At 41.9% G+C, this 21,199-nt stretch overlaps 1 protein-coding gene across 1 annotated transcript; it reads left to right on the plus strand.

Moving 5' to 3' along the window:
• The first annotated feature begins 5,363 nt into the window (after window positions 1-5,363).
• On the plus strand, window positions 5,364-20,676 carry CDC37 (cell division cycle 37). Its single transcript, XM_032210505.1, is given in 14 exon segments — window positions 5,364-5,476; window positions 5,479-5,522; window positions 12,266-12,547; window positions 13,749-13,770; window positions 13,773-13,838; window positions 13,841-13,852; window positions 14,841-14,956; window positions 16,912-17,050; window positions 17,223-17,240; window positions 17,243-17,280; window positions 17,282-17,401; window positions 19,518-19,563; window positions 19,566-19,588; window positions 20,136-20,676. Coding segments are annotated over 14 exon segments (1,284 nt in total). The 5' UTR covers window positions 5,364-5,421; the 3' UTR covers window positions 20,439-20,676.
• The last annotated feature ends 523 nt before the right edge of the window (window positions 20,677-21,199 follow it).

Here is a 21,199-nt window from a genome sequence, read left to right on the forward strand (position 1 = left end):
AACATAAGTAAATCTGGTTTCCCCATTTGACTTAGTCAAAAGGTCACAAAAGGCGATTATATGACCCCAGGACATGAAACCATCATAAATACGAATCTGTTGCCAACATCAAAATTTTGATCACGTGACCATGAGGATGCTGCAACGGTCACTAAGTGTGAAAATGGTCGCTAAGTGTGAAAAATGGTCATTAGTCACTTTTTTCAATGCCATTGTAACTTTGGTCACTAAAATTATACCACCTTTCTTGCCACAGTTCTTAAATGAATAACTGCAGCTGGTATTTTGTATTTTGTATAGAATATTTTTTTAAATAGTCTAAGACAATTTAAAAAAGAATCCACACATAATAAATTGAAGTAAAACATTTCAAACTATTCCACACAGAATAAATTGAAGTAAAACTATTTTTAAAAATTCTATGCACAATATATTTCAAAGTATTGTGCATAGAATTTTTAAAATGGTTTATTTCAATTTATTTTGGATAGAGTATTTTTAAATAGTCTAAGACAATTTAAAAAAAGAATCCACACAGAATAAAACTATTTTAAAAAATCCTATGCACAATAAATAAAATATTATTTTAAAATACATTAAAAAAATAAAAGAAAAAAAACCGGCTCACTTACCAGCAGGCAGGCACTCCAAGTCAATCCAGAATTATGTAAATGTTAATACAAAGAACTGAGCAAATTAAAATGGTGAAATTAGTCCCAGGGAAATATTTTTCAAAGAAACCTTGCCACCATTTTTCCCACACGAGCCGACCTCCAACCTCCGTGCCCCTCCCCTCCAGGAAATCCAGGAAGGAACAGTCGCTACTTTCTAGCCAAAGTATTTCCTGGAGCTCTATGATACTAGGTCATTTTTCTTATAAAAGGAGGTAAAAAAGGCGTGGGGGGTGTTCCGTTTTCTTGCTTTAATGTTTTAATATCTTCAATTAAAGTATTGAGACACAGACAGAGGTTAGACAGAGTGTCTTTTGTCTTGCCCTGGTTAGGATTTCTTAAGCAAATCCACTGCGCTTTCAACATGAAGCCAGAAAATTGGGAGTTTTTTTTAAACGCCCCGGGACACGGGACAAATTGTTAGAAAGCGTGACTGTCCCGCCAAAATTGGGACGTCTGATCACCTTACGTTACATCCCGATGGTCATGTGATCAAATTTGAGTGCTTGGCAATCAGCATGCCTTTATGACGGTTGCAGCTCCTAGAGTCATGTGATCACCATTTGCGCCCATCCCAGTTGGCTTCTGACAACAAAGTTTATAGTGGAAGCCAGATTCACTTAACAACTGCAGTGGTTTGATTAAGAACTACAGCAAAAAGATTGTAAAATTTCCTTGGCACAAGATGCCCCCCCCCCCCCCCCAAATCATACGTAGCCTTTAACTTTCGTTTTCCAAAGGGCTCAGGGACTGAGGAGACCAAATACTGTACCGCTTTTAACCCCTCTTAAATTTCCCGCGTCAAAATTCTGGTTTGATTAAGAACTATGGCAAAAAGATTGTAAAATTGAGTACAACTCACTTAACCACTGCCTTACATAGCAATGGAAATTTTGGTCCCAATTGTGGTCTAGTTTAGTTTCAATTGGTATCCCTGGCTATTTCATGTGTCTTTATCCCTTATCTATAAAACAGGAATAACAGCACCAGACTAAGTGCGGAGAACGTTAAATTATAGTCCCACCTAACAATGCAGTGCTTCTTTAAATTAATATGAACCATTTGGTTTATAAACTTATGGGGCTTTGCTGGCTGAGGAACTCTGGGAGTTGAAGTCCACAAGTCTTAAAGTTGCCAAGGTTGGAGACCACTGCCTTAGAGGACTGTATTGTGGAACTGTACTTTCTGCAGGATGTTTTCTGCCCTGTGTCTCTTCAGTGTTTTGAATACAGGGCACAGGCTATTGGGGATGAGTCTGTGCTGTCTGCATCTGAAACAGAAGGGCAAATGGTTCCTAAACTTTTCAGCTACTTTTCCTTTAAGGTGATGAAAGAAATGTCCTTCTGGGTTCGGCTCCAAGTGGGGAAAAAGACACTGGAGACATGGAGGCTGCTTGGAAAGATGGTTTATTGGTGGACAGGACCACATGGCTTGAGCCCTGAACAGAAAAGGTGATCACATGCTTCAATGTTGGTGGAGAAGAAGGGAAGGGCTGAGGGAGGGGCTTGCTAGGCTTTTTATACCCTGTTTAGTCCCACCTCTCTGTTTCCCGTTCCTGTGTAAGAAATGTATTCTGATTGGTTGTCAGACTCCCATAGGGCCATGCAGGGGGCTACTCTCTAGGCTCTGTTTTGAATCCAGGTTTGGTTGAGTTCTCAGATGCCATGTGGTCAGTTAGGGCCAATATTATCATGCTTAATCCCATCCCCCTGGAGCTGAAGTGGAGAAGTCTTTATTATGTAAAGTGGACTCGCTTGGCCTTCTTAATGGCCCATTGACAAAGTGGGGATGGGCAGGAAGTTACAAGCAGCTATTCTGTCTTTTAAAACATGTTTTTTTCTTTTCACATCCAGAGAAATATTCTGCCTTTCCAATATTTCCTAGGATATTTCATTTTTCTGGGAGAGGACTGGGTGATAACTTCCTACAAAGGTAAAGGTTCCCCTCACACATATGTGCTAGTTGTTCCAGACTCTAGGGAGCGGTGCTCACCTTCGTTACAAAGCCGAAGAGCCAGCGTTGTCTGAAGATGTCTCCGTGGTCATGTGGCCGGCATGACTAAACACTGCGCTTATGGGATGCGGGGCCTTCCTCTCGGCCTCCCATTTACCTTTGGGGGGGGTAAGCCCAGACGCGTGGAGGGTTGGGCGGGAGAGGAGCGCCACGATGGAGCCGAGCGCTGCTCCCCCAGTCTCCTCCGCCTGTGAAATCGGCTCTTTTGACCGCTTAGCCGAGCAAGGCCTTCCGGAGACGCCGCCCCTGCTTCGCCGCGGCTGGCGTGCGGGAGCTCTTTTTCTTTACAGCCGCTCCTACGGGAGGGAACTTTCTCCGCTTTTCCTTTCCTTGGCACAAGCTCCCCCCCCCCACCCCCCAAAAAATCATACGTAGCTTTAAACTTTCGTTTTCCAAAGGGCTCAAGGAGACCAAATGCGGTAATGCTTTTAACCCCTCTTAAATTTCCCGCGCCAAAATTCTGGTTTGATTAAGAACTACGGCAAAAAAGATTGTAAAATTGAGTACAACTCACTTAACCACTGCTTTACATAGCAATGGAAATTTTGGTCCCAATTGTGGTCTAGTTTAGTTTCAATTGGTATCCCTGGCTATTTTTCATGTGTCTTTATCCCTTACCTATAAAACAGGAATAACAGCAACCAGATTAAGTGTGGAGAACGTTGAATTATAGCCCCACCTAACAATGCAGTGCTTCTTTAAATTAATGTGAACTATTTGGTTTATAAAGTTATGGGGTAGGTACTTCAATCTGACAATTAGGTCTTTATGCACCAACCTTTAGCCAGAAGTGCTCCTGCTGTTCTCTGACTAGCTTCAAAATGTGCTTACTTTGGTTAAATGTGCTAAATGTATGAAACAAATGATGATTTAGTGCAGTGTTTCTCAACCTTGGCAACTTGAAGATGTCCGGACTTCAACTCCCAGAATTCCCCAGCCGGCTGGGGAATTCTGGGAGTTGAAGTCCGGACATCTTCAAGTTGCCAAGGTTGAGAAACACTGATTTAGTGTAATGTGTGAGTCCAGGCACTGTAATTACAATGCCATTTGGGCTACAACTCCCATCATCTTACCTTGCAAGCTAGCATTGAAGGGTGGGATACAACAGCATACTATTTTGCATGTCTTGTTTTCTTATGCAAACATTCATTTTAATTTTATCAAGGGGAGAGTTATATTTTAGTTTAATATTTCTATTTAGTTTTTAGTTTCTAGTCAAATTATGCACTCTCCTTTTTGCATACTTTACAAAGGTGAAATCTTTTAAGCTGAGTTCAGTCAGCATATCTCTGTTTCCATGTATGTGTCCATCTTTACTGATTACAAATTGTATGAAGTAAGTAACAGCTATACTTCACTGTAGAAGCAAAACCACCTAGTATTTGATTTTGTCAAAAAAGTCAAATTTCTGGCTTTTGCCAAGATAGCAAAACAGGATCATAAATAGCTTCTGGGGACTCTGTTGTAACTCTGAACAGTTATAAGTTGAGGACTATCTGAACTTTGAACTGATCATTGGCCAAATAAAGATTATTTGATTTTGCCATTGTCAATTGGAATGCTTTTTCAGCTTCTGATCCAGGCCACAACTTTGATATTGCATACTATTATACCCTGTCTTCTTTCTTTTTTTTAATGAAATCATGTGAAATGATACCTTAATTCGCAAGTTATCCAGTTTTCATATTAGTTTTCTAGGATATTTCATTTTCTGGGAGAGGACTGGGTGATAACTTCCTACAAAGGTAAAGGTTCCCCTCACACATATGTGCTAGTTGTTCCAGACTCTAGGGAACGGTGCTCACCTTCGTTACAAAGCCGAAGAGCCAGCGTTGTCTGAAGACGTCTCCGTGGTCATGTGGCCGGCATGACTAAACACTGAAGGGGAACAGAATGCTGTTACCTTCCCATCAAAATGGTCCCTATTTTTCTACTTGCATTTTTACATGCTTTCGAACTGCTAGGTTGGCAGAAGCTGGGACAAGTAATGGGAGCTCACTCCATTACGCGGTGCTAGGGGTTCGAACCGCCGAACTGCTGACTTTTCTGATGGACAAGCTCAGCGTCTTAGCCACTGAGCCACTGCGTCACTTTCCTCCTTTGGGGTCTCCAACTTTGGGTCCTTTAAGCCTTGCGGACTTCAACTCCCAGAATTCCTCAGCCAGCAAAGCAGCAAAGCTGGCTGAGGAATTCTGGGAATTGAAGTCCGCAAGGCTTAAAGCGCCCAAAGCCGTTTAGCTTCGACGACCAATCAGGGGCTGGATAGCCTAAGGAATTCTGGGAGTTGAAGTCCGCAAGGCTTAAAGCGCCCAAGGCCGTTTAGCTTCGACGACCAATCAGGGGCCGGATAGCCTAACCCTCAAAGGATTTTTTTCTTTCTTTCCTGCGAGGGGATCGCGATTGTTACCGAGGAATCTTCCCCCCCCCAAAAAAAAGGGGGGGGGAAGCAACGGCACAAACTCCCGATGCCGTTCGGGTTTCCTTGAAAGTGAAGCCCTTTCGCTTCGGACGCGGCTCCAACTCCCGCTCCGATGAGGCGAATTAGGCGGCTCACCCGAGCCACACAGCCCGCGCGCGCTCTCTCTCTCGCGCCGTTGGGCGGGGGAAGGAGAGAAGCCACGCCCCCGCCGCGCTCGTGATTCCGCTAGTGACGTCAGAGAGGAAGCGGATGTCGGAGCAGGAGAGGCGGCACCCCCCCCCCCAAACCAGCCCAGAAAGTCGTGGGAGCGGCGGCGCCATGGTGGATTACAGCGTCTGGGATCACATCGAGGTGTCCGACGACGAAGACGAGACTCCCCCAACATCGACACTCCGAGTCTTTTCCGATGGCGGCACCAAGTAAGGGGACGGAGCCTCGTCGCCGGGATGGGCAACAGGGGGAAACACGGGAGGAGATCCTGAAAAAAGAGGCCTGGGCGGTTGGAGGGTCTTCTGAGGGGTTGGAGGGCCGCCATTGTGTGTGTGTGTGGGGGGGGATTTCGCTGCCTCCTCTCAGACGACGCGCTTATGGGATGCGGGGGCTTCCTCTGGGCCTCCCATTTACCTTTGGGGGGGGGGGTAAGCCCAGACGCGTGGAGGGTTGGGCGGGAGAGGAGCGCCACGACGGAGCCGAGCGCTGCTCCCCCAGTCTCCTCCGCCTGTGAAATCGGCTCTTTTGACCGCTTAGCCGAGCAAGGCCTTCCGGAGACGCCGCCCCTGCTTCGCCGCGGCTGGCGTGCGGGAGCTCTTTTTCTTTACAGCCGCTCCTACGGGAGGGAACTTTCTCCGCTTTTCCTTTCCTTGGCACAAGCTCCCCCCCCCCTACAAAAAAAAATCATACGTAGCCTTTAACTTTCGTTTTCCAAAGGGCTCAAGGAGACCAAATGCGGTAACGCTTTTAACCCCTCTTAAATTTCCCGCGCCAAAATTCTGGTTTGATTAAGAACTACGGCAAAAAAAAGATTGTAAAATTGAGTACAACTCACTTAACAACTGCCTTACATAGCAATGGAAATTTTGGTCCCAATTGTGGTCTAGTTTAGTTTCAATTGGTATCCCTGGCTATTTTTCATGTGTCTTTATCCCTTACCTATAAAACAGGAATAACAGCAACCAGATTAAGTGTGGAGAACGTTGAATTATAGTCCCACCTAACAATGCAGTGCTTCTTTAAATTAATGTGAACTATTTGGTTTATAAACCTATGGGGTAGGTACTTCAATCTGACAATTAGGTCCTTATGCATCAACTTTTAGCCAGAAGTGCTCCTGCTGTTCTCTGACTAGCTTCAAAATGTACTTAGTTTGGTTAAATGTGCTAAATGTATGAAACAAATGATGATTTAGTGTAATGTGTGAGTCCAGGCACTGTAATTACAATGCCACTTGGGCTACAACTCCCATCATCTTACCTTGCAAGCTAGCATTGAAGGGATGGCTACAACAACATGTTTATTTTAAAACATGTCTTGTTTTCTTATGCAAACATTCATTTTAATTTTATCAAGGGGAGAGTTATATTTTAGTTTAATATTTCTATTTAGTTTTTAGTTTTCTAGTCAAATTATGCACTCTCCTTTTTGCATACTTTACAAAGGTGAAATCTTTTAAGCTGAGTTCAGTCAGCATATTTCTGTTTCCATGTATGTGTCCATCTTTACTGATTACAAATTGTATGAAGTAAGTAACAGCTATACTTCACTGTAGAAGCAAAACCACCTAGTATTTGATTTCGTCAAAAAGGTCAAAATTCTGGCTTTTGCCAAGAGAGCAAAACAGGGTCATAAATAGCTTTTGGGGACTCTGTTGTAACTCTGAACAGCTATAAGTTGAGGACTATCTGAACTTTGAACTGATCACTGGCCAAATAAAGATTATTTGATTTTGCCATTGTCAATTGGAATGCTTTTTCAGCTTCTGATCCAGGCCACAGCTTTGATATTGCATACTATTATACCCTGTCCTCTCTTTTTTTTTATGAAATCATGTGAATGATACCTTAATTCGCAAGTTATCCAGGTTTCATATTAGTTTTCCCCAATAAAAGATGCTCCATATTTAATATCTAATCTAGAAAGTCAAGAAAAAGATCCCAAATCTGCTGTGTATAAATAATTACAAATTGAAGATACATTTCCTTACATATTTTGTGTTATGTTCTTGATTGATAAATACTGTCCAGGTATAATTACAATTTCCCCTAATGTTGCTTAATAGGGCAATGACCTTTTTTTTTTTTTGCAAAAATATTGCAAAATTTTTGATGAAAGGGATGTATGAAATGAGCGATGGATAAGATCCAGGTGTGTAATGCTCTATTAACGGGGTTTTGACAACATATTGCAGAATGTGCATCATTGAATTTAATGAGGCAATAATAAACAGTAAAGTTCTGCTTGGAACAGTAGAATGGTTTCTTAACCGTCTGAACAACAAATTTTTGTAGGGCAACAAAATTACACCACGGATGGAGTTAACAATCTAAACACGCCAACTTATGAGTCGCATTTCAACAGAAAATATAATCGGCAGTATTCACAAAATACATGAAATCGTAAAAGCCCTGGTTTCCAATTTATATTTCGGATCACAGTATACTAAGTCATACACACTTAAAGAAAAATGCATAGCATTTGGTGGGAAGTGAATGCAATTTGTGTATGAAGGAAGGAATTTAGTTTATATAAGAGAGCCCAGATTGCCCGCGTTCCCTGAAAATTCTGTCAATTCGTTGAAAGCCACCTAGAGTTAGGCTTCCCCCCATCCCCGGCGAAATACATTTAACAAATAAACAGGAATTTTGGATTTTCTGTGCGAAGGATTGTCGCAGCTCCTTTATTATATTACCTTATTTAGTTCCATCAGTGGCTTGCTATCATTTCCGGTATATAAAGCACTAAACAATCATACTTATGTTGCCCAATATTTTGCATTTATGACCTTTTTGCAGTGGTTAGATGAATGCTATAGCTGCTGCGGTTGTGGAACGAACAAATGCTTTGCTAAGGCGCAGTTTTGGCAATAGCCAGAAGTAAAACAAAGTCACATGACCGCAGGACACTGCAAATGGCCATAAATGCAACCATTTGCCAAGACCCCAAAGTATAATCATGTGACCATGGGGAGAGGTGAGGGTCAGAACTCCAAGTTGTAAGTACCCCCGAGGCATGTTTGTTGGAACTTTGAATGGTTGCTAAGTGATCAGTTATATGTCAAGGACTACCTGTATACACACGGCTTGTTTGAGTTACCCCTTTAGTCTATTCTGAAAATGTAGAATAAGATTTCTATTTTTCCTTATGAGAGGGACTGTATAGTACTTAGAAATGAAACTCAGTGTTCAGCAAGTGGTATGTAGTGGTACCTTGGTACTCAATTGCTTTGAATCTCATCGAACTTGGTACTCAATGCATTTTGATATGAGCATTTTGTTCCGGTATTCATTTGTTTGGTGCTCAACACACAAGCTTTATCAGTTGCCTTGTGACTCACTATATTATTCTTTATAGAAAAACGTGTTTGGTATTTATTGTTCTTGGTACTCATTGCAGCTCCTACAGTAATCAAGGTATTTTCACACACACAAAAAAAAAACCTTCCAGAAAGTAGGCTGAAAAATTTTAAACAGCAAGAGTAAACATTTTTCAGATCAACATGATCTCTAAAATGCTTATATCTAGCATACAGAGCATAAACTATTCATAGACCATGAGCTAAGAAGAGATATAATCTATTCTGATCTTGCATGTAGGGCTGTGACTTAGCCTAAATTGTATTAGGGCATGGAAGCTAAGAACCTGTATTAAAAATCTTGCAAGAATGAACTCTTCTTCAGCAGAGCTGAAGAATATGCCCAATTTCTAGCGGACAAAATTGCTCGGTTTCGGTCGGACTTGGACTCCACACCCGCAGTTCCAGCCGAGGCACAGGGGGACCAAGTAGAACAGCACTGGGTTGAGTTTCAGGACGTTACCCCTGGGGATGTGGACAAGGCCATGAGAGCTGTAAGTTCCTCCACCTGTGTTCTGGATCCGTGTCCCTCATGGCTGGTTACTAACTGCAGTGAGGTGACACGAGGCTGGATCCAGGCGGTTGTAGCCGCCTCCCTTCGGGAGGGGAACTTCCCCGCCACGCTGAAAACGGCGGTGGTGAGACCCCTCCTGAAGAAACCATCTCTGGATCCAGCTGTTCTTAACAGCTATCGCCCGGTCTCCAACCTTCCCTTTTTGGGGAAGGTTGTTGAGAAGGTGGTGGCCTTCCAGCTCCAACGGTCCTTGGAGGAAGCAAACTATCTAGACCCCTTCCAGTCAGGCTTCAGACCCGGTTACAGCACAGAAACCGCTTTGGTCGCATTGATGGATGATCTTTGGAGGGCCAGAGATGAAGGACATTCCTCCATCCTGGTCCTCCTTGACCTCTCAGCGGCTTTCGATACCATCGACCATGGTATCCTTCTGCGACGACTGCGGGAGGTGGGAGTGGGAGGCACCGTGCTACGGTGGTTCTCCTCCTACCTCTCGGACAGGTCGCAGTCGGTGTTAGTGGGGGGGCAGAGATCGTCCCCTAGGCCCCTAAATTATGGGTGCCGCAGGGCTCGGTCTTATCCCCCCTACTATTCAACATCTACATGAAACCGCTGGAGAGATCATCCGCAGGCACGGGATTAGATACCATCAATATGCGGACGATACTCAACTGTATCTGTCCGCCCCGTGCCAAATCAATGAAGCGGTTGATGTGATGAGCCGGGGCCTTGAGGCCGTCATGGACTGGATGAGGGTTAACAAGCTTGTGCTCAACCCAGAAAAACCGAGTGGCTGTTGTTTTCCCTCCCAAAGATTTGGCCAATATTCCAACACTCAGGCTGGGGGGTCAAAATTTACACCCCTCAGAGAGGGTTCGCAACTTGGGAGTCCTCCTGGATCCACAGCTGTCATTCGACCACCATTTAACGGCTATGACCAGGGGGCATTCGCCCAGGTACGCCTGGTGCGCCAGTTGCGACCCTACCTGAATCGTGAGGCACTCACAACAGTCACTCGGGCCCTTGTGACCTCTAGGCTGGAATACTGCAATGTGCTCTACATGGGGCTGCCCTTGAGGAGCATCCGGCGACTTCAGCTAGTGCAGAACGCAGCCGCGCGAGTGATCGCGGGTGCACCTCGATTCACCCGCATAACACCTATCCTCCGCGAGCTGCGCTGGCTACCTGTCGATCTCCGGATGCGCTTCAAGGTGCTATTAATCACCCATAAAGCCCTACATGGCAGTGGATCGGGAAGATTACAGAAGTGATTCTGCAAGGCTAAATCATAGAAATTATGATAAAAAGATGTTGCTTTTTGCATAGCAAATACTTGATTTCCTTTATCAGAATGATTCCAACCTCCTGCTGTTGAATTTAGTTTGAGCAATAAGTTAGAATTTTGTTTCTCCTACACCCAGGAATAATAGTTCTCTTATCTTGCAGATAGACAGTGATAACAGATCTTTTAGAAGTAACTGTAATCTTGAACTACCGTCCGAGCTTGATCTGACTCCTTTTAATAGAGAGGATCTGTTAAAACTCACGGAAGTCAGGGATGTCAAACTCAGGGCCCGGGGGCCGGATGTGGCCCGCAGGGCCACCCTGGAAAGAGTGAAGGATTGGCCCGCAGTGCCTCTGCTACAGTGGCGGGTTTCAAAATTTTCGCTACCGGCTAGGCGTGGCTAGGTGGGGAAGTCATGTGACTGAGTGGGCATGGCCTACTTGATATCATTCATGCCCACACCCACTCAGTCTCATGACACCCCCACCAAGCCACACCCATAGAAAAAGGTAGGAATTTTTTTAAAAAAATTTCTACCTGCATGATCCCCGCCCTCCCTTTCCCAGTCCCATGCATTGCCCCTGCTTCAGTGGCCCCATCCCTAGCCCCGCTCCCCCCCCCCCGCCTCTTTGTTTGGGCTGCTTACTTTCTGCAGCAGCTGGTCTGGACTCCGGAAGGCAAGCAATAATTTTCGGCGTCTCCGAGCCAACCGTTGCTGCATGGGAAGCGGCTTGCAAAGAGGCAGCGGCTGGCTGCAAGCTGCTGAAAACTACTGGAGGTCGCCAATAAAGCCACTGCCGTTGCCACCGTGTTCTTCTTGCACACACATCCCATTGCCTTGCAAGTCACGTGCAGTGGCTTTTTGGTGACCTCCAATAGTTTTCTGCAGCCAGTTCCCTGTTTGGTTGGCCAGTGCATGTGTGTGCAGGCCCACTTGCATGAACAGCAGGCTGGCGCACCACATGCACAGCTTGACTTGCACAAGCAATGCGCTGATGCCTATGTTTGTTTGTTTGTTGGATTTATATGCCGCCCTTCTCCCAAAGGACTCAGGGTGGCATACAACATTAAAAAAAAAAACCACATATTACAAAAGTTAAAAAAATAGAGTATCCAAAAAACAAACCCAATTAAGATTAACAATAACATTTTAAAAAATCGATTAAAATTAACAATAATCAATCGTTTATTTTATTCTATTCAGGCCAGGCTGGCTTGCTGGAAAAGCCAACTTTTTAGTGCGTGTTGGAAGGACTGGAGGTCGGGGATTATGCCGAAGCTCCGGGGGCAGCTCATTCCAGAGGGAAGGCGCTCCCACAGAGAAGGCTCTCCCCCCGGGGGTCGCTAGCCAACACTGTCTCGCTGACGGCACCCTGAGGAAGCCAATTCTGTGGGATCGCACTGGACGGTGGGAGGCTACCGGCGGCAGTAGGTGGTCTTGCATGGGCCAGTTCCCCTCCCCTCTCGCCGTGCCACCAAGCTGTGAAGGCTGGTCTAAAATTGATATGTGGAGTTGTGAAAGATTGATCACTAGTTACAGGAAATATCTGGTTTTAGTTATTAAAGATTAATGTATGTAAGCAGTTACTCAATCTAAGAGGGCTATTACTTCTGTGTGTGTGCTCGTGAGCACGCACAAGTGTGTGTGTCACATGGTATTCCCATTTGTCTTCATATTGTGCTACAATTTACGGACTGGTACATCTATTGTACTTCCATTATACTCACGATATGAATTTCAAAGTAAAGAATATCTTGATGTTAGCAAGATGTCTTTAAACAACTTGTTTTCTAGGCCCGAGTTGAACGGATGGAACAGTTCCACAAGGAGAAAGAGGAAATAGACAAAGGGTCCCGGGATTGCAAACGCAAATTATCTGAGTGCCAGAAGAAAATAAAAGAACTTGCCTTGACTAATACAGCGAGTAGCAAAAATGAGCTGCAGAAGTTGCAGGCTGAGGCACAGCAACTCAAGAAAGAAGAAAAGAGCTGGAGAATAAAGGTAGAAGAACTCAAGAAGAAGGAAAAGAACATGCCCTGGAATGTTGACACGCTTAGCAAAGATGGTTTCAGCAAGGTGGGTCTTCTTGGTTAGATTCTTTTTTTTCTTCCTTGCTTCTGAACCTTAAAATGGAAGTGAGAGGACAGTGTGGCTGTCTTGTAAGCAAAGCTGTGTCCATGGGTAATTTCAAAAGTAAGTGTACAATTAAAGCAACAATGGTGTTATTTATGGAAAATGAATGTAGCCATTTTATTTAAAAAAGTTACCCAGCAAAAGATATAGGTCAAGTGGAAGGGTTTGAAAACAGTCAAAGTTTGCTGAAATTCTTTGAGATTTGTGGGCTGAAGTTCATTTTTTTTTTATTTTAATTTTTTGGCTTACAAATTCATTTATTTTCATCAAAACACAGTCTGTTTAATTAAGATGGAAACGAAAATGAACTGTAGAACGAATAGCTGAAGAAGCCTCAATAGGTTTCCAAAGGAAAATTGGCTCTAAATCTAACAAATCAATAACATGGGATTATGGCCGGGAATGTTCATATTGCTGGCAACAGTTTGATCAGGGAGCAATAGGCTAATAAGGTAGCCATTTGCTTAATACTTTATAGCAGGGGTGTCAAACTCGATTTAATTGAGGGCTGCATCAGAGTTCTGTTCGACTTCAGGGGGCCGGGGTGGGTGTGGCCAGCATGATGTCCCTCTTGTTGACGGATACCTGTGGCGGCCTGAGTGCTCTGCCAGTGAAAATGGCTTCTCGAGCTCCATTTTTGGCTGCGATGGCCTCTACGCGAGTGCCATTTTCACTGGCAGAGACACCGCAGGTTGGTCCTTTGCTGTTTCCATGGTGCTCCACAGGCCTGATCTAAGCACCTGTGGGCCAACATCTGGCCCCCAGGCTGAGTTTGACTCCCCTACTTTATAAGCATTGATTTAACTTCCTTAAGAAAACTGGTTTAATTGCCCCTAAAAGGTTTGAACTGTTTCAGCTCTTCATTCTTTTGCTAGTGCTTTACTATTGCCTTAGTGTGTTTTGAAAGTAATTTAATATTATTGAGACACTGTGTGGGTTTGACAACAGTGAGGGAACGTTAGTGTCCAGGAATGGGAAATGCCAAGAAGTCATACATTGTTGACTTTCAGGACTGATATTTAAGTCTTGAGCACTAGGGCTCAAGGGAATACATATTAATACTGAAGTGGAACAATATCTAAAGGATCATATTCTTCCCAGTTACACAGTTGTGTCATTAGCATCACTTCCTTTATTATTGTAGAGTGTCTTCAACGTCAAAGCTGAACAGATGAGGAATCTGAAGAACAGAAAGAGAAGAAGCACAAAACATTTGTAGAAAAATATGAGAAACAATCAAGCACTTCGGTAAATCCAAAATTAGCTTTTCCAAAAATATATTTGGATTGTGGTCTATAGGAATGTTTCTATATATCAGCAAAGAAACCTGTAGGAGAAAATGCAGTAGTCATTTTTTTTCTGAATTGCAATCTTGTTTTAAGCGCATTTGGAACTTATGTAATCAATTGAAGTTGGGAAAAAAAGCTATACACATTTTGGGGGGAAAATACACACTTGCAGGAAAAGGTTTTGCAAATTAGACAACCTAATATGTTCAGATTGCATTGAACAATTGAAGGGAATAAACTGAATCAGATATTTCCAGTCAGGGAGATGACACCTACCATTAAAAGCAAAATACAATCATAATACAATAAGCACTGTAGGATTTAGTTGTACATGAATAGGCTTATGGATCATGCCAAGATTAAAAGAGGAATTCTCTTATTCTTAGGACAAAGGTTACTGAAGCTCATGACGTTGGAAAGGATTCCAAAACCCATGCCAGAGACTTTTGCCTCCATCAGTCCACAATCAGGCACACGGTTGTAAAAATGAGAAAAATATAATATCATTGTTGCTTATTTATTGGGACGTATGAGCCACTCAAATCCACTCAGCAACACTTTGAGCAGCTTACATTCCCTTTACAGTATAATAAAATTAAATAATACTATAAAATAACAAAAAATGCTTGCTCTTTAAATGGTGTTATTGTTTCTTGAGTGTTTCTGTTTACTATGGTATTCGGTCCTGCCTATTTAGTTGCTGATAGATATGTAAATAAGAATGTACTTAGGGCTGCTTGCCCTTGTTCTTGACCTCTGCTAACTACAGCAAACAGCCCTAAGTGCACTGTTCCCCGTCTAGCTCAGAGAACACCAAGAACCGTATAAGCTACATGTATTCTCCATCATTGCATGTCACATTTTGGTATAAACTCTGGCTGGGAAAATCATTCTCTTTATAGGATGTGGAAAGAGTTTGATTTGACATTGCTATTTTTGTTCTAAAGGAATGTTGCGGCACTGGGATGATAGTCAGAAATACCTATCTGATAATCCACATCTTGTTTGTGAAGAGACAGCCAATTATTTAGTCATCTGGTGTATTGATCTGGAAGTAGAAGAGGTGAGTGTGAAGCCTATGGAAATGGTCTAGGAATTTTGGATGATAATGATAGGCTTTGTCAATCAAAGTTGACAAATGGATCTGGATCACTGAAGTGTATGAAAGGCAATACCTTCTTCTAATGCCAGAGGATTCTTTCTGGGCACCAAATAATGTTTATGTCAGCGTTCCAAATATCATGTTGAATCAAATCAGAATCGAAGGCAAAACTATGCTTAAAGTTCCAATTTAATAAAGCAGGCATGTTGGCACATAGCTGTGGGATCCCAACTCTGGAAGTTACATCAGAATCCCACCTAGTTAAAAGTTCATGCTCTTGTCCCCACACCCACAATCTATCACATGGTCAATCTCCTTCTTCCATGCTTGTGTCCATGCCCAGCTTCTTCCGGTCAGGTATACTAGTGTGGAGACAAAGGATGACCTTGGCTTCTAGCAAAGAATGAAAAACAATACATTCCAAAATCCTACTCCTTCTAATCCCCCCTCCCATTGACTATACTTAAAGAAACAGCATAATGAAATAAGAGAAAGTGTGGCAGGCCAAAATTCTAAAAGGAATATAATGCAGGCCTGAAGTTTATGTAGTGGCTACAAATTCTATGAAATTACTTTGTTATATGAATCAATAGCTTTTATGTCTTACTGTTTCAAATAAATTAGGAAGAAACACTGAAAAATCTTGGTTACTGCAAGGCAACCGTTTAACAACCTTGCCCTAATCTGTTCTTTAACTTGTGTCCAAATAGCACACTTAATATTATTTGGATAACAATAATTGCCAGCATTCCTTTTTCTTGAATCTGTGTCTGTTGTTTATAGTTACCTAATAAATGGCTAATGCACAAGTACATTAAACATTTGATTCTGCTTCAAAGATTAGCTTCCCCTGGCAGTAGCATTATTTCAATTTTCAGTTTGGGTCTGGTAGTTTATAGCAGTTGATCCTTGCTGAGTCACTGGTTGCTACCTGGCAGCCAGATTACATACCCAGAAGAAAATGTTTGCTTCACAGATGTTCTCATTGATTTGTTGAAGTTACAAACTGACATGAAAATAGTTTGGTACTAGAAGGAAACATAACCAAGAAGACAAAATGCCATGAGTTGGATAATCAAAAATTTTGGATTGGCTGATGTCCTTTGCCTGAGTCTAAAAGGAGAGAGATTTGAAACTTATTTGTTGTAGTTACTTAATAATGTTTTTTTTCTCTAAAGGAATGAAATCCAGTGCCATCTTCTAGCGTGGATAACACAATTTCCATTCCTACACACAGCGTTAAAATTTACTTAGAATGTTGGATCTTTTGGAGCAGATTTTAGGTGGTGATAATGCAGGAGACAGCAGTTGCGTTGTAAGAATAGATTTTACCTGAGTTCTTAGAGCAATGAATAAGAATGAGAAAACACTAAAAATTCAAAAACCATAAACATTTCAGGGACAATTAACTCTATTGAAAAACAGAATAGAGTTAAAATGTGTTCACTAACAGCATAACGAGTGAAGATAAGGCCAATATTGATTGCTTTGGTATACTTTTCTGTTATCATATATCCTAACAATTTTAGTCATAACATATAATGTAACATATGCTTATATGCTAGGCTAATACAATCTGATTTTTAAGAATATAGATGCTTTTAAATACCAGGTTTATAATCTCAGTTCTCCTGGAGGTAGGATTGTTATCAGATTATCAGTTGCCCAACTGCAACTGGTGTGCCAGTAGTTTTATTATAAATAAAATAAGACAAACACAGATCTTTCCTTTTTCTGAAGTCAATTCTTTGATACCCCGGACATCCTTCTAAAAATCATAGAATGCTACCCACAACTATTTTTGATGTTCTAGGCCTCTTATAAGATATACAAGTATAACTCACTTGGAAAAAAATACATAAATGTACATTGTTCTGAATCATTAAAGCTGAAATACAACTTTGTTATTTTCTCAGAAACATGCCCTGATGCAACAGGTAGCCCATCAGACCATAGTGATGCAGTTCATTCTGGAGCTGTCTAAGAGCCTGAAGGTTGACCCTAGAGCTTGTTTCAGACAATTTTTTTGCTAAAATCAAGGTGAGTTTTATGAAGGTGAGAGAAAGCATACACATGTCATAAATGCAAAGGGAATAAAGAAAAACAAAGCATCCTTCTTTCATAGCAAAATCTGCTCACAGGAAGTCTTTTGAGCATGGAACTCCAAAAAGCCATTGTTCGATGCTGAACTGAATCACCTATTCTTTTCTAATCTCCATTCAGACAGCTGAACAGCAGTATATGGAAGTTTTAATGATGAACTGGAATCCTTCAAGGTCCGAGTGCCAGGAGCGGGCTAAGGCCCGCATTGACAGAGCTATGAAAGAAGATGAGACGAAGAGCGGCAAGCAACGGCTTGGGCCAGGGGGCCTTGATCCCGTAGACGTGTATGACTCTCTCCCACAAGTAAGTAATGCAAAGAAGGCAGTGCCTCTTTCAGAATTTACATTATCCTTTTGTTCACCATGTGTTCATATCTGCATATTTGAGTAACTACAAAACATGTAGAACAAACTGCTTTATCTCTTCTTCTGTCTTCATTAGCTGCTGTGATGTGAAATAAAAATATAATTTGTGTTGCAGTTGCAAAACGGGGGTTCATTTCCTCGGTGTATCTGGGGCAACGTTAGTTCCACGTTATTGTTAAAATTGGGTTCTTTTTTTTGGAGCACTCTTCATCATTTCAAAATGAAACTAAAAATAGCGATTACAAGTGCACACAATATAATAAAAGCAAAAATAGTAGAGAAATAGATATAAAGCAATAACTTGAAGATAATATCCTGGGTGAATGAAAATATGTTTGTCTGATACATGAAGCTAATAAAAGCTCAATGGGAGAAACTTTCCACTGAATAGGCCCATTCTCAGGTAGCCCTTACTGTACTCCACCATAAAAGGGGCACCTGAAACAGGATTTCTAAGGACAAATTTAGGATATTCGTAAAAGCATAAAAGGAAAAAGTATTTTTAGATACTATTGTCTCATCAAGAGAGGAAATTAGTATATCATCTTGACTTATGATTGGAAATGTTTTTCCCTCAAAAGCAGTACACGCCACATGAGCAAACAATTCCACATCATTTTAAATATTCAGCCAAGACCCATAAAAATAATCAAATCCTACATATTGCCTGTAATGTCCAAAGGCTAATTTATCCCCAAATATTCAGGGATTAATTGTAACAACAGTTTGGTAGCTATACAGCACATGTGGTTTCTTTTTTTCCTCCCACCTACTTGGCAGAGGGAACAGAGCTGGCTTATTTTAAAGGAGGAGAAAACGATAGTGTGTGTTTTCCTGAAATAATTTTCTATTTGGCTCAATTCGCAGGGGCGCATGCTAAAATTAAGGCCAGAAATTGCCTACTGGACAAAATGGGAGTAATCTAAAGGTCCATATAGACCAGGGGTGTCAAACTCAAGGCTCAGGGGCTGGATCCAGCCTGCAGGGTGCTTAGAGCTGGCCCGGGGGCTGCCCTAGAAACAGCAAAGAATTGGCCTGTGGTGCCTCTGCCAGCAAAAAGGGAGCTCAGGAGGGCTTCCATCCCAGATCCATTTTTACTGGCGGAAGGTTGCAGAGGCTGTTGCCAGCCAAAATGGAACTCGCAAGGCACTCCCGAAGTCCATTTTCACTGGCAGAGCGCTTGGGCCACCACAGGCACCCCGACACGAGTGACATGAAGCTGGCCACGCCCCCAGGTCAACACAACCCTCACGCTAGCCTTCAATGAAATCGAGTTTGTGACCTCTGATAATAGACGTAATAGTAGCTACATATAAATCAAAGATGGATTCTGAAAGTGAATATACTGACTTACAAGAATAGAAATTATATCTTTGTACATTTTTTGAACAGATTGGAATTTATGATACGTATTTATCATTATAAATTATAGTAATTTAAAGTGAATTCTGTATTAACACAAGAAGATCATCTTAATTTATTTACCTTTTTGGGCAGCCAGTTCTAAAGAGCCCAATGACTAATAATTATTCTAGTGATGTTTTGTATTTGGAACATTTACATTATTATGTAACCATTTTATGTTTCTCCTTTTCCATGTAAGGTCATGGAAAATTCATGCTGAACCTAAATTTGATTTTGGATCAAATCAAAAGGACTAGGTGACCCTTATATTCTGCTCTTCTTGAATATAATTTTCCCAGTTACAGAAGTAATATAATATTACTACATATGTTATCACAGCAACTCCCAAGTTTTTGATTAAGAGGTCTTTTTCTAGCTTTCATATCTGGAGATATTTTTAAGTAACTGAGCTCTTCCTCTTTCTCTCTTATATTTTAAAGGGAATTTTTCTTCTATAAACATTGGATGCAAAAATACCAACTGTAAAATGTTCTTTCCTTATAATTGCACTCTCTCATGCTTCGGAAGGAAACAAACAGCTTTATTGTCTTGAATTTTTATAGAATGATGAAAACGTTAAGAATGTATTGCGTATTTATGTAGATTCATTCTTTTTGCTTGCAATCATTTCTTTCTTTTTTTCTGGCCAGGAACTTCAGAAATGTTTTGATGTGAAAGATGTGCAGATGCTTCAGGATTCATCAGCAAAATGGATCCGACTGTGAGATCCTTGGAACTGCTTTAAGAATTAGGTTCCAGATTTCCCTCCATGCTGCAATTTCCCGATAACTTCCAAGAAGTATTAGTTTCTCTTCTTATATATTTGCATATCTATGTGCACTCTCCTGTTGCTTGAAGATGATTAGGCACAATGTAAATCATCATTATACAACTCTCCCGGTGCCTTGTAAATTTGAAAATTCTTGATTATCTTCCCTCTTCTCAAGTTATGATATGTATTTCTGCAATTAAATAATGTAATGCAAACAGTAGTTTTTACTCTGGTTAAGCTTTCTTTGGCAGAGGGCATCCTCAGTTCAGGTATTCTTCCACTTGGACAGATGGGATATTGACTGTGGCTCCAGGTTTTTGTTCATCAGTACACAATTCATTGATTTAGAATTCCCATAGCTCTGTGCTGAGGCCAAGTATTTTCTAAACTTTAGATTCTACAGTAATTTTTGGCAGTAAAGGGGGCCCCCTATGAGTTAGAGTTGTGAAGAATCTAATGTGCAATATATTCAGCATAATATTTGTATCTTTTACAGGAAGCAAAATACCACATGCAGCGATGTATTGATTCTGGCCTGTGGGTACCAATGCCAATCAGCAGAAGGAGCCGAAAAGGGTGATAAGTTGGAGGTGCCTATGAGGAAGTTAAGAAGGAGAGCCCTGAGGAAGAAAAGGAATCCCTAAAGCCTTGGCCGCGTGTCTGTAAAGCAGATCTCCCCATTATCTTCTGCCCATCCTTTCACACCAGTCTGTTCAATGATGATGTACTCTACACATTTAGACACTTTATGAAATTGTATGAGCTGCTTCTTGACTGGCTTCGCTTGCTCGCCCTGTGAACACAGTTCCCAACTTGTACAGCTTTGTTATCTTATTGGAAGCCAGGATTCAGGGGAGTCCCATGCACCATAACGCATGTTCAGAGTGGCTTGGCGTAGCAGTTCCACCTTCTCTCTGTTGCTGTGATGACACGAAGTCAGTGTCCTAGTTACAAATGTGCTATTAATATCTTATCTTTTTGTTTGACCACAGTGAAAGCTATTGAGCAAATAAAAAGGTTGAAATAGCTGAGATTGATATGGTTGTGAGTGGCTGTTGTATTTATCTGACATGGATTCAAAATTATTCATCTGGTTTAGTTCCAATTCAAGTTGTTTGAAAAGGCTGTGAATGGAGTGGTGTGTAACGTTCAAGATATATCCTTAGCATCTGAGGTTTACTGACATCTTGGAAAAAAACGTCTTCTTGAAAACATGTAATGTAGGCGAAACTTTGGATAGAGTCTCCTGGGTTGAATGGGGGCAACGAACAGCCAATCAAGGCAATGTCTTGGATATGTTTTGGAGCTGTGACCACTGTGGGGCATATCTTTGATGTTTGGCTTTTCTTGAAATGATCTAGCAGACTAACTACTAAGCAATTCCTGCTGCTTCCTTCACCCGCAAGGATCCTGGCTTTCATTCATTATGTACTTTAGACCAGGGGGGCCCAACCTGTGGACCACAGCCCACTACCACTCTGCGGTCTATTCATAACCAGCCACGTGAATGGCCAGGTGGTGCATGCGCAGACCCACTTGCATGAGCATCACTGGCACTTG

This window comes from Thamnophis elegans, chromosome 2 (assembly GCF_009769535.1).
Source record: "Thamnophis elegans isolate rThaEle1 chromosome 2, rThaEle1.pri, whole genome shotgun sequence".
NCBI lineage: Eukaryota > Metazoa > Chordata > Lepidosauria > Squamata > Colubridae > Thamnophis > Thamnophis elegans.